The sequence below is a fragment of the Hoplias malabaricus genome, chromosome 2 (genome assembly GCF_029633855.1).
Source record: "Hoplias malabaricus isolate fHopMal1 chromosome 2, fHopMal1.hap1, whole genome shotgun sequence".
NCBI lineage: Eukaryota > Metazoa > Chordata > Actinopteri > Characiformes > Erythrinidae > Hoplias > Hoplias malabaricus.
In genome coordinates, this window is record NC_089801.1 from 37,510,465 (window position 1) to 37,527,505 (window position 17,041).

At 41.9% G+C, this 17,041-nt stretch overlaps 2 protein-coding genes across 9 annotated transcripts in view; both read left to right on the plus strand.

The window, feature by feature from the left end:
- Positions 1-6,640, plus strand: part of sptbn2 (spectrin, beta, non-erythrocytic 2) — a 74,610-nt gene extending 67,970 nt beyond the window's left edge. For 2 of the 4 annotated variants that reach the window (XM_066659021.1, XM_066659022.1), the window contains 5 exons: positions 273-386; positions 1,804-1,979; positions 2,160-2,333; positions 2,427-2,469; positions 2,801-6,640. In XM_066659021.1, the coding sequence (XP_066515118.1) occupies positions 273-386; positions 1,804-1,979; positions 2,160-2,333; positions 2,427-2,469; positions 2,801-3,019 (726 nt within the window). In that variant the 3' untranslated portion in view covers positions 3,020-6,640. The remainder of the gene's footprint in view (positions 1-272; positions 387-1,803; positions 1,980-2,159; positions 2,334-2,426; positions 2,470-2,800) is intronic. The other 2 variants (XM_066659023.1, XM_066659024.1) reach the window with 1 other exon arrangement.
- Positions 6,641-7,981: 1,341 nt separating this feature from the next.
- The window catches only part of cdc42ep2 (CDC42 effector protein (Rho GTPase binding) 2), a 28,741-nt gene continuing 19,681 nt past the window's right edge, over positions 7,982-17,041 (plus strand). The window contains exon 1 of one of the 5 annotated variants that reach the window (XM_066661281.1): positions 7,982-7,998. The gene's annotated coding sequence lies outside the window, so the exon portion shown is untranslated. Of the gene's footprint in view, positions 7,999-8,048; positions 8,112-8,863; positions 8,881-9,533; positions 9,664-10,934; positions 10,972-17,041 lie in introns of those variants that run through there. The other 4 variants (XM_066661279.1, XM_066661282.1, XM_066661278.1 and 1 more) reach the window with 4 other exon arrangements.

A 17,041-nucleotide genomic window follows, 5' to 3' on the forward strand; every position in this document is an offset into this window, starting at 1 on the left:
AAATATCTATGTTTCATAATTAGAGTTAAATAGGTTTATCAGAAGAAGAAAATGTCTGAGGTGTGTGTTTGTATTGTTTGTAGAAGGACAGGGTCAAAAATCAAGGTCTTGTCTGAAACTAACTTTCCCTTTGTCTGTGGATCCTGTGTCACAAAGTGTCAATGTCAACATACTTGTATGTGTTTAACACATTACATTTCTTCTTCTCTCTCTCACAAGCACACTCACATACACACTCACTAACAAGCTCTTGTCACATCTCTTACCTGCAGTCCTTATCGGTCTCAGTATCTGAGCTGCCAAATCCGGAACCTAAACCACTTTCTAAACCAGACTCTAAACCGGTTGCTAAGCCTGTGCCAAAGCCCTACAAGGCACAGCAGCGTGTGAGTACTAACCCCTTTAGAGCTACGCTAACTTCTAGCTTTAGGCTAGCACCATTGCCTCCCACTCATCGCTGACAGTATGTTGACTGTGCTTAGCCACGTAGCTGCCTAGCAAACCAGTGGCTGCAGTTCCCCACTGGGTCTGCTAGAGGGTGCCAGATTCACTCCCTTGGCTTCCACAGCTTTCCATGTTTTACTGTTTGAAAATGCTGCATCTGGAATTTTTTCAAATTGTCTATTTTAGTGTATGTAATGCTTCCTTTGTAATGCCTTTGTCCTGTTAAATGTATGACCATGTGTATCAGCCTTTAATGAGAATTAACTGTAAGTAGAAGTTAACAGTGTATTTAGGGCCTATATGCTGTATTTTAAAGGCTTTTGACAGTTTTAAAAAAAATATATGGGTACAATTTTCTGTTTATATGTTAATTTTTAAAAAGTAGATGATTCTTGATTCTTGCATTCATCACTAATTAGAGTTTAGTACTGACAAATAAAAACTAGGAAACAAGGCAAAGTCTAACACCACTGTCGCCAAGTCTGCGCTATGGAGGCTAAACTAACCTTCACTGCTTCAGGTGTTTTTTTTGTTTTTTTTTAACCCGCTGTGTTAACTCTCTGTGTGAAAGGCCTGAGTCTGTAAGATCTTGTGGCTTGTGGCTGGTTTAGTGTGCTGTGTGTCCGAGTACTCCCTGTGTAACTCCATCATTCGTTCTGTTTTTCCACACCGCACCCTGTGTCCATAAATTTCCCAGAATTAGTCACTACGTTCCCATTCGTGTCACTGCTCATGTTTATCTGTCCTCCTGCATTGTGTGCTTGTTTGTTTTCTGACGTTATCACCACTCTATGAGTCAGTAGAACAGATTTTAGTTTTGAGTTTTCAGTGTTTGTACAGTTTAATGATCAAACAATTCAATAAAGTAAGCATTGGTTAAGTACATTTTTAACTTTTAAATTGTAGTGGCCTGACTAAGAGTATTTAATATTTATATTGATATTTTCCTAATAAAATTACCTTAATAAAATAAAAATTAATATTTTAGCACGTTAGCTAGCTAGATTTAGCCAGTTTAAAGGAGCCTACAGGGAAAGCTAGTGGGCAAGCTTAGGTAGCCAGGAAATTTACAGAAACCAGGTCATGTACCACATCTGTATCTTATTAATATTGAGTATTTTCCCTCTTACTCTTTTTAGTACTTTCTCATTGATAAACATAATTAACCAGAAACTTCTAACAAGCTGATTAGCCAAAGTGTTAGCATAAACAGTAAGCACTTGTCCAGTGGGCTGTTGTTTATCCCCCCTCATCGAGACAGCTTTATTTAGGCCTGTGATACAGTCTGCTTGTACTGCAGCATGTTGTCTAGCCTCAGCGTCTCTGACTGAGTGTGTTTGTGGTGTCTCGGCCACTCAGGGCTCAGAGTCCGAGTCAGTGAACGGTCCTGGGCGAGATAGTGGACTGGACACAGCCTCACGACACGAGCCCTCAGCTACACTGCCTGGCAGAGTGGACCCCACCTCCGAGGCCATGGAGGGAATGCTCTGCAGAAAACATGAGATGGAGAGCCATGCCAAGAAAGCAGCCAACAGGTAAAAAGTTAAAGAAAAGGCTTGAAGAATGGTAGAAGGAGAGAATAAGATAGGAACAGTGGATGAGTGAGTGCTGAATGGTCTACACTATTCTAAATGTTTTATCTTTTTATACTTCTCTCTCTCACACACACTCTCTTTCCTGCACACACTCTCTCTCTCTCTCCCTCTCTCTCTCAGATCTTGGCAGAATGTGTACTGTGCGTTGAGGAAGGGAAGTATGGGTTTCTATAAGGACAATAAGAGCGCCTCTAATGGGATCCCGTATCATGGAGAGGTTCCCATCAGCCTCAGCGAGGCCATCTGCGAGGTTGCCCATGACTACAAGAAGAGGAAGCACGTCTTCAAACTCAGGTGAGGCAGATGTTATTGGTAACGGTGAGTGTTGTGCTCCAGGCCCCAGTGTGAACAGCCCTGAGTAACGCTTCTCTGTGCTCTGTTCCTCAGGCTGGGAGACGGAAAAGAGTTCCTGTTCCAGGCCAAGGATGAGGTGAGTGCCCCGCTCTGAGACAAACACCTTTAGCAGCAAACCACACTGACCACATGTAGCTATTCAGTCATTCACTCTCCTGAAAAGTCTGAAAATTCTCCACAAGGGGGAGCTACTCGCACTCAACCTGCCATATTTCTTACATCTTTTATTTACACTCGTGCTCTCATATTTTCTCTTTCTCTCTCTCTCTCTCTCTCTCTTTCTCTCTCTCACTTTCCCTCTCTCTCCCTGTCTCTGTCTTTCTGTCACTTCTCTCTCTGCCTGTCTCCCTCTGTCACTCCCTGTGTCTCTTTCTAACTCTGTTTCTCTCTCTCTCTCTCTCTCTCAGGCTGAGATGAGTTCTTGGATTCGGGCCATACATTCCTCCATGCCTTCAGGGGGAGCTGGTGAGCATTCTCCTGTCGCTCAGCGAGGCCTGAGCCGGGCGATGACCATGCCTCCCATCTCTCCGAGCTCTGGCGAAGGGGGTGGAGTCACCATGCGCAACAAGGACGGCAAAGAGAAAGACCGCGAGAAGCGCTTCAGCTTCTTTGGGAAGAAGAAATAAATCTTGTGCTGAAGGAAAGAGTGACACATCGTTCGGCCGCTCACAACTCGAACTGAAGCTGTCAGAGATAAACACGACAGGACAGCGCCTTCTACTGTCACACAGCTCCACATTTCTACACCCATTTTTAATTTCCTCGCTTCATCTCCATCTCTCTGTCTCACTCAGTGCCATACGAGAGAAGACACTTCTCTCCACTTGTCTCCTAGCTCTGTCAACCACTCCAGCCAATAGGGGACAAGTTTATTAGTGTCAACCACCAGTGAGATCCCTGCTGATTGGACAGTTTTCCAAATGGGAAACAACATGGCACAGAAAGCAAATGTTAACTCACTTTCTCTTCAGTTTAAACCTGTTTCTCCCTTTCTCTCTGGTTCGACTCGGGGCTGGCAGACTTTCCTGTAATGCAGTGATTCCAAAGTTGATATTACTTCATTCATTATCGATTTACTTTATTTTCAATCTTTATATTTGGATTACTTTGTGAAGGACCAGAATCACCAGAGGGTTTTTTTTTTGTTTGTTTTTTTGGTATTGATGTTCTTGTACCAGTAATATGTCTGTTGTTATTATTTATCTATTTGCCATTGCAGTTTTTGAGGATAAACACAGTGATATTTAATGAGAATATAAGTATAGCTAGTTTGAGTCCTGTTTTTAGAGCGGGGATTAAAAAACACAGTGAAATGCTCCGCACTCTTCTCCAACCCGAGTGTGAGGAGTTCTAGATCCAGTCTAGAGTCAGCTTCAGGAAAGGGCTGATAGCACAGGGGTTTCTCCTGTAGACTCGACAGCACATGAGGTATTGTTTCGTTGGTTTTTGGATTGACGGATTCAGTTTGTTTCCTAAGAATAGCTAACTTTTAGCAATGTTTTTTTTTTTTTTTTTTTTTTTTTTTTTTTTTTTTTTTGGGACGTGTGCAGGGAATAATAGTAAACCTAAAGTCTGCAAATTAATTTCTGTGTTTTATGGGGTGGGTTTATTCTTTTTCCAGGTAACTCTTATTTTATCCATCCCCGGGAAAGGGATTTTAAAGCTCTGAATACTGAGAATCTTTCTTTATTTCCTTCTTTCTTTTTCTTTCTTCTGTATGTCAGAGGTGACGCAGCTCATCTCTAGTTAGTGATTTGCGGAGTTTTGTGGATTAAACGTTGGCTTTAATCCGGTTTAAAGGCAGAAATCTTGAGTGCTGTTTTCTGACCAAACACACAATACTAAACGCAAGGACGTGCGGGGGGGGGGGGCTTTTATTTCATTTCTTCTCTCTTATTGGTTTGATTTGGAGATTACGTAGTTCAACTGTAGCGTTTTTGCTTTGGACGTTTCCTCCTGGTTGATCTTCAGGTGTTGGTTTCACCAGTTACACACACACACTTTCCTTTCACTCCCCCCACATCACCCGACTGATTCAGAAAGTCCTGAGCCCTGTGATGCTGTCATTGCCAGAATGTGAGTTTGGGCGCAATGCTGTTTTTTCGAGGTGTGTGTGAGTGTGTGTGTGTGTGTGTGTGTGTGTGTATGTGCGCGCCAATGTGAAAGAAAAAAAAAAGAAAACACTGGATTAGAAACTAAACTACTGTTATTTTTTTCTTAATGTGGACCAAATCTACATTCAGCAAACTCTTACTATTAATAACTCACCTGAAATCATCTCTAAAGGACACACCACTGAAAGCTGCACCAGACGCTAGGGGTCCGGGCATAACTTGGAGATTTTTGAAGCTATTTTTGCATTTGTACACAGAAGAGCATGGCGTACTCGTCCCCCGTTTCCCCAGTGTAGCATGAAAACTGTATTTTTGTAGACCGTCAGGAGGTCCTTCTTCATTTGGCCTCATCCATGATGATTGATGATTGTCCGTGGTTTATTCGTGATGTCAGCTCTAGAAGGCGCTATGTATTTCGCTGTTGTACGATGAAGCCCCTTCCTCCGAGGGGAGTGGAGTATCAAACTGTGATCGTTAGTTGTTTTCTCACATGCAGGGAAAGGAAACGACCAGAAACACAGGGCGCCGGCCCCCGTTTTTAAGACAGACCGCGAGACGCAACGAAAGTTCAATTTGTACAGAAAAAAAAAACGGCTCTACTTTTCATTGGAGGACGTCATTTTTTTACTAGGGTTTTGAGGCACGCTCATTTTTACTTTGGCGTTCGTAGTGATTTGTGACTGTTAAGTTGTGTAGGTTTTATCAGGATACAGCTGAATGTCGACTCAGAGCTCACCACCAAAATCAAACAAGTAAACACAAACACACACACACTCATCTCCAAAGGCTTCCAGTACAGGCGAGGGCCACGCAGGGCCAAAGAGATTCCTCTGCAGTGGCCAGGGATGGTCACACCCCTCTTCAGGTCCATAGAGCTAACGGTCGTTTTAACCAGGTCTAATTGCATATGTAGAAGATGCACTTAACTAGTAGCTCATAGCGTAAAGTGCATTGATTCCCTATGATGCTGATAGAAAGTTAGAGAGGACGTCACTCTGAGCACAGACTGCTGAGGGCGCTGTTGTTATTGGTGTTCACGCCCAAATCTTCTGTGGGTCGCTTCTTGAGGTCTGACTGTCCACGATTTTGTCTGTAGACCTCAGGGTTCTGGTCAGTTTGAAGGAACAGCTCGAGCAGACTTGCTAATACATGGCTAAGAATGAATGGAAGTTACTGCCCATAGCACGATGTCCTTCTCCTAAAGCTACTTATCGGCTATTTGCTTCCTTTCGTTCTTAGCAGCGTTAGCATCATCGGCTAAACACATTTACAAGATGGTGGATGATCTCTTTAACAGCTTTTCTATATTTGTCTCTCTCTTTCTCTCTCTCTCTTTGGTTTTCCACTGTCTTTCACTCCTAATGTGTGTGTCCAGAGAGTCCAGTGGATGTCAGCATGGTCAGGCTTTAATGGGCAGAAAAACATCTGGTGGAGAGTGCTATGGGGCAGCAAATCATTTAATGCAAGGACTTTTAATGCAATACCTTCTTAAACTGTCGTCCATGGTTTTAAAGGACTTTAAAAACAGAGAATGGCCAAAACCTCCAATTCTAGATGTAGTGTTGAGTGTTTGACCAAAAAGGATTAGGTCATTCATAGGTTTTATTCTTCCTCACCTCTGCTGGCCAAGTTCTGCAATATTTGAATGTCTCTGTATAAAAAAAATCCACCCCCCACACACACACACAGCAGATCAAATTGTAATTAACCCAATGATGTCTATAGTCCATTCTGCTAAGACTTCAAATCCAGTTCTGAGTTGTTAATACCACTACGATCATGTTGTTATTATTAATTATTATTATTATTGCAAAACTCTTATACTATTGCTACTGTTACTACTACTACTACTACTACCATAACGACTGCAGCTCCTGTATTACTGCAAACTTATCCCTGCTGTTGAGTTTCAGGTTTTCTCGTCTGTAAAACAGGCCCCTACTCCAGGGGCCGATGTGTGCTGTGGAGCATTTTTTTTTTTTTTTCATTATTGATCTTGGGGGGAATAAAAGACAAAAATTAAATATAAAATTAACAAAAAAAAAAAAAGAAAGAAAGAAAATGAAAAAAAGAAGACAAGATTTGTTTGTTGACTTGTGTATCTTCAACTAATATTAGGAATAAAACATGGTTTCAGAAACAACAACAGGTCCGTGTTGACTGCTGCTTTGAGTTCTCAGTTCTTCAGGGTTTTCACGCTGCACATTCCAGCCACACACTCAGGGTGATCTGCCTCCGGCCGCGAGGTTGGGCTTGTGAGAGCAGGTCTACAACACACACATATACCACTCAGTACCCCACACAGACTGCTCTGCAAAATGTACAAGTTGTTTATCCTTTCTGAAAACATGTAACAGAAATGTTCTCCCAGTGTCTGCGTGGGTTTCCTCCCATGGGTGTGAGGGACTGTTTGAATGTGTGAGTGACTGTGTGAGAGTGTGAAAGTGTCCACACATGTGAATGGCTGTGTTCCTGTAGGTTCCAGACCCACCAAGGCCCAGATCTTAGAGAAGATGAATGAATAAATAAATGAATAAATGCATGAATGAACGAATATCTAGCAGAACATCGTTCAGAAGCCGTTCTTGTATGTTATTTTGAGAAACACCCAGCAGCTTATTTGTTTTTCTTTTTTGTCTATTTCTTTTTCTCTGTGCTAAGGTCAGGGTCAGGGTCAGTGGTCTAATCTGAAACTCACTGAAGCCTCTTTATGCCGAGGGTCTTTACAAATCATTACTTAAACTACTTTTTCCCACATACATTATAAAGAGTGACCCCTCCTCCTCAAACGCCAACAAGCAAAGGCTTCTCTCAGACGCTACTGGCCTCCAGAGCCGGGACCTTTGACCCAAAAAATAGACCCTCCTTCAAAGGAGTCAGACACACGGACCCTCTGTTTTTTGGAGAATCAGAAACTGGGCTGGTTCAGTCAGATGCTACAGTACGAGCATCTGAGATGTTAAAGTGTTTGCTGTAATGCTCGCTGCACAATTTCCACAACCATCTACCTTTAGGATACACCAGTATCCCAGAGAGCCTCGTTTCTCTTGCTTTTAAAATGTCTGAAGGTTTAAAAACATTGTTAATGCCTCAATCCAACAGCCCACTTTGGTGTCTGTTTTTGTGATGTCAAAGAACAAGTGCGTTCAAAGCTTTCACCCTCTTCATTCTACACTCATTTGCATTTCAGTTTGTCCTTCCTCCTCAGCTGCTTTTCAAATGAGGCACAACTGAGGGACAGCCAATCAGAACAGACCTAATGAAAGTGCCTCAGTCCTAAAGGGACAGTAACGCTAGTAACATAGTAGAAGACTTTGAAAAGGCTAATGTCGGGCTCTCTCACATCTAAAAGATTTGAGCCTCAGACTGTGAATTTGCTAAGACTGGGTGTCCTGCAGGGTCAGTGTATGCACAAGACGAGACTAAACACGGGGCAGCACAGAGGCACAACAGGGAGTGTCGTTGTCACACAGCTCCAGGGTCCTAGGGCTGTGAGTTTCAATCCTTGCGTCCCTGTTTGTGAGGAGTGTGGTGTGTTCGTCCTGTGTCTGTGTGGGTTTCCTTGAGGTGCTCTGGTTTCCTCCCACAGTCCAAACACATGTTGGTAGGTGGACTGGCTGTGTGACATTGTCCATAGGTGTGAGTGTGTGACATTGTCCATAGGTGTGAGTGACTGGGTGATTGTGTGAAATTGTCCACAGGTGTGAGTGTGTGAGTAATAGCATGAGTGTGCGAAACTGCACACAGGTGTAAATGACTGTTAACCACCTCGACCCAAATGATCGAGAAGACGGGAGCATTTTAAGACTCTCACAACTCTCATGCTTTTATTCCCACTTTGGAAACTTTTCTGAGGCAGTGAATCCATTTGATAACTCTGTAAAGCTGCTTTGGAACAACTTCCTATTGTGAAAAGTGCTGTATAAATAAGATATTGATTGGTTGAACAGTGGTTGGTGTCAGGTAGATGTAACAAAAGCGGTCTGTGTGAAGCCGAGGGACAGAGAGAGGGGGCAAATGGTGATGTAGGAGAGAAATGTGACTTCGTCTGAAACACAGACCTGCAGAAGTGTTACAAACTGAGTCCAGAACATTGAAATGACTACAATAGAAATAGTGTTTGCCTTCCTTTCTCTTTTTTACTTTAGGCTACTTAAAAACATCAGTGTCTTTGATATTCCCCCTATTTCTCCAAGCCTCACAAAGGCTGCTTTATCCTGGGCTCGGCTCAGGCGCCACAAGAGACTTTTGGACCTGTTTTTGGAGTTTTTGGGAGCTTTTCCTCCCTTTCCCCCTTGTTCAGAAAAGCTGCACTGGACGGCTGCTGCTGGCCAGATTAGCTCCTCAGCTCTGTGCCAGGGGTAGGTGCTGAAGTAAGTGAGCTAACGGACACAACAGGAAAACTGCCTGGCTCAGTGGACATGACATATTATTTGGATTGTGTTTGTTTTAACATCTGTGTTCAATCAGAATTTCTCACTTAATGAGATACCTTGAGCCTAGTAGAACCTAGTGGAAGGAGAGGTAAGAGATCATCCTATTGGAAGACCCACACACTGGGTTTAGATCCAGCTAAATCTGCAATCCAGTGGGCTATACCACAAAGCTTCTGAGTTTAGCCTTAAGTCAAATGCGTAAAAGGTTCAGACTCTTCAAATGTAGCCTTATATAGCTAACTCATAAATCCCAATTTGTGAAACAGCCTCTAGGATTTGTGTGTTAGCTAGATAACTTAAGCCCAGAGTTGAGGAGTAGGTTCTCAGCTCATCCTATTGGACACATTATAATTCAGGTTAAAGTTATCTAGCTAAACCGTGAAATGCTGTTTGTGGAATTCAGCCCCACCCTTCCTCCTGGGTTCCAGAACATACAGAAACGTTTGGCGGAATATGGGTGGAATTTGACTTATTTTCAAAAGCACCCAATCGGAATACTGGCGGGAAATAAACCAAAACAACGCGCGGTAACCTAGCAACGGTGAGTTTAAATCCCAGTCTCGCGCCACGCGGCTTTGTTCTCCTCGACAATGGAACTTGACCGTTACCCTAAGCCCTACGTCACTGTGCGCGCTCACGGTTAATGTGAGGACTGAACCGGAGCAGAACCGTTTTAGTCTAACTACAGACCTGAATCCGGAGCGGAGCACAGCGGCCGCAGTAAGTTTATAAGCTTTCGGGGAAATCTGAGCTTGGGTTTTTAATGTTCATTTAATGTTCAAGGTTTATTTGGGTTCTTTTTCAGAACTCATGCAGACAAACATACCTGTGCAAAACTCTCTCCCTCTCTCTCTCTCTCTCTCTCTCTCTCTCTCTCTCTCTCTCTGTGTGTTTACTGAGAGTTGTGTGATGCTTGTTGTTTCCTGAGGCTTCACGTGAAGGCAGCTGATCTGAAACTCTGTTTATCTGGTGCTCATGAGCTCAGACCACACACACACACACACATTTCCACCAGCTGATGTGAATGATGACAATGACCAGTTTAAAGAGTCCAGTTTACAGAGCCAAGGGGCAAAAACAGCAACACTGGGCTACCCTTTTTGTACAATTTCCCCCTCTCTGTATTGACCTGATGACCTCCAGTGAGGGAGGCGTTTACAGCACTGCTGTGTCCACAACCCAGTTTTTGAGAAACACTGATTTAGAACAGAACCTCAGTGAGAAAGCGTGTTGTTTACAAATGGGTGTTAGACTCAGTAAGGACATATTTCTGGCATTGATGTAAAATATTGAATAGCACCTCCTTGTGGTGCATTTGTAGACGAGTGAGTATGTGAGTGAGTGTTAGTGCCCCCTTTGCTGAGGTCTCTAACCATGAATGCCTATGAGAGTGCACTGGGGAGTGTGAGTTTGTTATGAGCCAGTTCAACAACAAGCTTCGCTTCTGAAGTATTTTAAAATCAGAACTGCTTTAAACCAGCGCCTCAGTGAGGGGTGTGTTCTACATAAGAGCTGGGTGTGTGTTTCATATTACGTCTTCCACCCAGACCATTCAGGACTTGCACAATTTCCTTGGAAGAAACATTTCTGGTACAAGGCCATTACATACATACAGTGAACGAGGAGGATGACTTTCTGAATCAGAGCTGCTGCTACTGCCCGCAGTTAACAGTTGATTAAGTGTTTTACAAAACAGCTGGCTTGTGACCCCTTGAGAGAGAGAAAAACTATTGCAAAGCATACAAAATGTGTGATGTGAGAAACTTGCATTCTCAAAATCTCACTGGTTCAGGAGCCCACCAAAACACACACCGAAACAAGGCCACCCAAACACCAGGTTAAATGCAGCAAAATAGACAGAACTAGTGTGGAGAAATGAGAACTGAGTAAAGACTGAGAGTGTGAGAACATAGAAGAAAGAGAACAGAGCAAAAATGGCAAAAACCAGAGCTCTTGTGTTTTGCTCCTCACTACTCAGAATTGTTTACAGTGGACGTGAATGGGACCAGACGTCTGGAGCCTTTAATGGTTTGTAGAGCCACACCACAGTGGTAATGAATGCACTGGCTGATGCCTGAGACATTGTTTAATGCTGGTTTTGTGATAGTAATCCTCGAGCAGTGTAGAGAGCTCATATGACCCGGGCTGTGATTCAGATCAGTGTTAATGAAGTCAGAGTAAACAGAAAGAGTTCAGCATTATCATTAGCATTAAGTTTTGCCTGCTGAAAAAGAGTAGTAGCTTTGTTTGAACATGTTACAATCAGTCACGCATGCTGTTCAGACCTGCACAGAATTTCTGAACAAGTAAGTATGTGTGTGTAGAAGTGAACAGGCTGATTTGACTGGAGTGCTGTGAGGAATGTAATTTGGGTCACTTGGGCCTTTTCAAGGCAACTGCTTGACTTATTCATTTAATAACCCCTGACTGAGCCACTCTGTGTGTGTGTGTGAGAGGAATATATGACATTTTGGAGGCCAGATTAGCCTTAACTTCAGCAAAGATAGAAAAGCTAGTCCCTTCAGCTGAGTGGCGGTCAAATGAGGGGAAAAAGGGTGTGTTAAGTGTGAAAGCAGAAGTGTTTTATATGTGCTGATCCTCTGTTTTGCTATAGTGCTTATGCTAATGCTAACGCTAAAACTGAGGGACCTTCCTCTCTGAAAACTCACTCTGTCACATCTGGAGCAGGTTTGGAGGGTCGCTGACACTGTAATTCCTTTCAAATTTCATAGGGGAAACCGAATGAGACAAAGAGGAGACACGAGAGATATAACAGATCTGGCAAATCTGAGCACAGTTTGAGACTTTACTGAGACCCCCATTAAAACTCAAGAGGAGACGCAAGTGGTGCTCACGTCTTAATCTCAGGAGACACGTGAGCAGAAGGAGACACCTTTGTTTTTCCATATGATCTCATTGTTGTCTAGGAGAAACTAAAGAGGCATTAAAGAGATCTCCGTTTTGATTTTTCTTCCCTCTGGGTTATCAGAAATATTTATTTGAGATCCAGCTTGAGCCTCTTAGCTCCAGCATAATTTAAACACTCAACTTGAGTTTGCTGATGTACTACACTTATGTTAGAGTGGAAAAATTGTGCAACTTCAACTTTTAGATTAACTATTAGTAACAACACATCGTAAATCAGACGTCTGATCTACAATGCATTTGGTTTGTGAAGGGAAGGCTAACTTGTCACACTGCGTCATAGTCACACGATTTTGGGGAAAGGCCTGATACACCATCAGACACAACACACACACACACATATGGGCTGTGTCACTCTTTCTACATCTGTAAAACACACTCACACCCCCCCCACACACACACACATTCTTTCTCCCTCTGTATTTCTCTCCAACCCTCATTGCAGAACCACTGTCGTCATCTGATCTTCCTTAATGTGGTCCAGATCTCCGCTGAGTAACCGACCACAATTCAGTGTTTGGAATTCACTCAGAAATGAAAGGCCTGGAAGGACTGTCCATACTGTAATTACTGAACGAGTGATGATCAAACAGCTGAAGAACTGATAAATCCAACAGCATGTTGTAACACTTTCTTTTAGCATTGTGTTCATAAGGCTCTATATATGGCTAAGCCTGTCACAATAATTACATTATTGACTCATCATACTGTATATGGACATTTTCTCAATCCACAGGAAATACAGTGTGTGGATTTTAAGGCAAGGGAAATGTCAGGAATAGTGTTTAGGAACCGTTTCTCTTCACACACTGTGTGTGTTTATATGGAGGAGGGTCGGTGTGTATGACCCCCTGGAACTGTTTAAAGCAAAGGATTGAAACCTTACTGAGGAGATCCATTGTGTGTGTGGTGACACTACAAATGTCCTTGGAACCCAGGAATGAGAAATTCCAAAGGCTTCCTTATGATTACTGAGATGTTGTTCATATCTCCTACTGAAGGCCTTCAATGCAAGGCCACTAGACCAAAAACAATGGCATCAAAACCCCATTGTGGCTTTGAGCAAAACAAACCTGTCTCAGATCCTATCATCAGCTCTTTGTCATTTACAATCAGCTGTTAGCGCTCAGGTAAAATCAAATAAGGTGTGAGTGATTAAAGCAGTACAAGCTCCTATATACAACAAAAACATTTTTCTGGATTATTTATAATATCAAGAATCAATGTCTGATATTCTATGAGCACAGATTGTGGATGTTATTGTATACAGCATGATACATGTGCTTTATACCACATAATTTAACCCTCGTTTACTTTTCTAATGGTTTACTCCAGCAAGGTTAAGCCTTTTATAAAGGTGGCTTAATCCAATTTCACCCCCCCAGTGTTGGTGGACTAAACATTTATAGATATTTATGTAGATGTATGGCAGTGTATGCTTAGCCTTTTATGACTGGTGGCCTACAGTGTTGCCAAATAACAAACAGTACTAAAACAATGGTTTTTAACTACAGTAATAAAACAGTAGAACAAGGGCTGTCAGGGGTCCCAGAAGAATGGTCAGACTGGTCGTCTGACCCCTGGTGACACCCCAGTCATCTAAGACCAGGACTCCTAAGAGAATCTAATTAGCTTTGCTCACTGGGTGGGGAGGGATGGTCCACCCCCTCCCTCTTCACAGCATGGTGCCAATCAGCACAAGCATCTGTCAGCTAATGTGACAGACCTGGGCAGTTTGCGCTCTCCTCTGGGGTGTTGGGCTGTCCAGTGTCATTGTAGTAGCAGCAGTGTGAAAATATGGTGGTGGTTAATATTAAGCATGTGCTTGTCCTCACCCTCCCAGTGTTGGCATTATAGGCAGAACTAAGCTAACAGCTAGGAGAGGATGGGGTAAAATTATGATTGGGTGGAATTTGGGCAAAAAACAGGATATAAAAATATAATAATAATAACAACCTGGAAAACTAAAGACAAGTACATTCCTCTACATAGTGCAGTTTCTTCAATGCTGAGCCTAATGTAGAAACGGTAGAGGCTTTATTCATGCTTTTTCAGTTCAGTGGAGCATCACAATGATTTTGAAGCTGTAATTTGAAGTAGTATTGGAGAAATTTTAACATCAGTGGGGACCTATGAATGTAAAGTTTTCTTTCCAGTTTTACAGCTGCTAACAACCAAACTTAGCAGTGTCACGTGACAGCAGGGAAAGGCACAGGCAATCGGACATTGACAGATCAGGGTTTTTTTTTTTGGTGGGGACAATTCAATAATTGCTGGATATTGGTGGGGATATGTCCCTTCTGTAAATGCTAATTCTACACACTTGGCTTAATTTATGTGGCTAACTGAGAAAAAATGATTTGTGGAATATTTCCTGATCCCTGGTGCCTTTAGCTTTCATTGAACTGTTAGCTACATTAGCCTTAGTTAGAAAGTAAACAAACAGGGAGCTGACCGATTTCTTCTGTATGTGGTTCAGTGAAAACAGGTCAAAAATATAAAACATCACTTTTATAAAACTGAACACAGAACCTCCAGTGAGCTCACAGTTCACAAAGGCTCTAAACCAGTCCTCAGACATTTTAATCAAAGGGCCAGCTCACAGTTTTTCAGTCTTTCGGGGCCGGACTGCAGCCAGAGAGAAAAAAAAACAAAAAACACTATCTACCATGTCATAATGTCATAAATATTTTTAAGTTAAAGTTGTTAATATTTCAAGATTTAAGTCATTTAAAACATGTAAAGTCATTGATTACAGGATGGCAGTTTGTTCTGCTACATTGAGATTTCCAAAAAAGAATCTCCAAAAAAGCTGTATTGAAGTGGCGCTAAAACATAATCGTAGCTGGTGGCACAGTTCCTTAATCAGTATGAGACACAATGTGTCTCTCACTCAGCAACGTGTTTACAGCACTCTGTCTCTATACCACTCACAGGTTAGGGAGAAACAGCAAAAACAATTAAACTAAGTAGTGTGGGTTCGGGAGGCGGGACTCAGAGCAGAGATCGAGATCTTAACTGTTTGCTCAATATACATTCACTAGACACTGACAGACCAATGTATGGTAATTTTTGCCCACAATTATTGTTAGGGACAATTCAGTAGTCGCTAGATTGGTGCAGAGGTTCTCAAACGTTTTCTATTATTCCCCACCTCAGACGAAAGGTAATTTCCATGTCCCACCTGTACCATATCACCCCCAAAACATAATAATAAAAATACACATGCAAAAGTTTACAATTTTCTTATTTATTTAAGTAACATCAACTTCTATCTCTAAATCAGTAGCTTAACATTATAACACCATTAACATTGTTTAAAAATACAGATAATTGGCCTAATTAAACTGCTTCAGACACAAAGGCAAGGGCGTAGGAGATAGTTTGATATTGGTGGGGGAAGATATTTGCTGAGTCAAAATATTAGATCGCTGTAAGCTGATTCCTATGAAGATAAGGCAGTAAAATACTGCATTTATAATGATGTGGAACAGCACTTGATTAACATTAACGGTAGAGAATGAGGCTGGGTCACCCAAACAACACACTGTGGAACTTTACATACTACACTACAGAAACACTGCTAAGGGTGGTATATATATATATTCTCATACTATTCAGTGCAGCAGTGTGCAGCTTGGGACACGACCAGAGACTAACTTTAACTTGCTGCATGTTTAGAGCACTTTCTCACAACCTGAACACAGCTAATATTAACGTTCACTGACTCTCAGATCCTCCTCTGTTGCCCTAACAGTTATATACAAACCGCTTTTATGACTGTAATTATCCGTCATTATTAACTGTTGTGCTCTTGTTACTGACCTCAAGCCCAGAGCTGGTTTAAAAAAAACTAACTTTATAAACCAGACTCTAACGGAGAATCGGAGGTCAGTGACACTGATGATTAGAGCAGCTTTATATTTGAACAGGCGCCTTAACGAGGGCCTAAAGAAGATCCACCGTGTCTGACTCTCAAACAAAAATGCATTAATCATAGTGGCGCATTTTCAAAATAAATGTTTACGGGAAACAAGCATATTTTGGTTCCAGGAAAGCTACCTTTTTCTGGTGTCCCGTCTAATGCTGAAAATGTTGTTGTGACGTTCAAATTCATTTATGACACAGCCCTGTGTCTCATTCCTAATGATGTGTTTTCCACTGTAGTTCCACTCTTACATAACCTGATACTTCTGGATGGTGTTCATACGAAAAATAATTATAATTGTTGATGATCTCGTGGGTTCGACTGCATGCATTACACACCTTCTGTCGTGACATTCCAATTTTTTTGGGAAGCCTGGAACATAGCTGCAGGGGGATAGTAACAGGTTCTGAGCATTGGTTAGAGGTAATTACAGTCATAAGACTTACTGCACACAGATTCCCGCACATATAGGTATGAGAAATAATCTTTATAAAAAATATATAGTAAGATCAATGTCCTTTTTAATCATTTTGCTGCAAATAAAGAGGACATTTTGGTTAATAATTTGATTTAAAGTTGAATTCAGTAGAAAGAATTATGAATAAAGAATGGTTGTGTATTCTGTTTTTACAGGGGTACCTTTGGAGTTCCTCTGAACAAAACATTCTGTCTCAAATTTTGAAAGATTTTTTTTTTTAATTTGAAAACATCACACATCACATGCTGCTGACACTGTGTCAAAATCTCAGAATAATCCACCAATAGCAACACTCCAAACTAACTTCAAATCCAATCTTCTTACATTGACTTGGAGAAAAAATTAAGGCTTATTTTGGAATACTTTTGTTCTGACAGTGATGATAATCATTTTTCCTGTCACTGGGAAGAGAAACGATATTACGTGTCTGATCGTGGGCGTCCAGAAGCAGAAGCTCTCAGGCCACAAAATGACAGCACTGAGCTTGGCAGCCAGCCACACAAAAGGCCTGACCAACCAAATGCCAGTGACCGATCAGGGGGAAACATCCTAAAACAAAAACAGCTGAACATTTTTGGAGCACAAATGTTTGTTCCAGTGAATTCATTCAGATCCTATCATGGGGTCAGGCCTAGTGACTCTGTGGTCAGTTCAGTGTTTCAAGCTCTGTACTAAAGGGAACGATTATATGCTGAATCATGACAACTTGAAGAACTATTGCTATTATTATTAATAGTAATATTGTGGTTGTCATTTTTAATATAGGG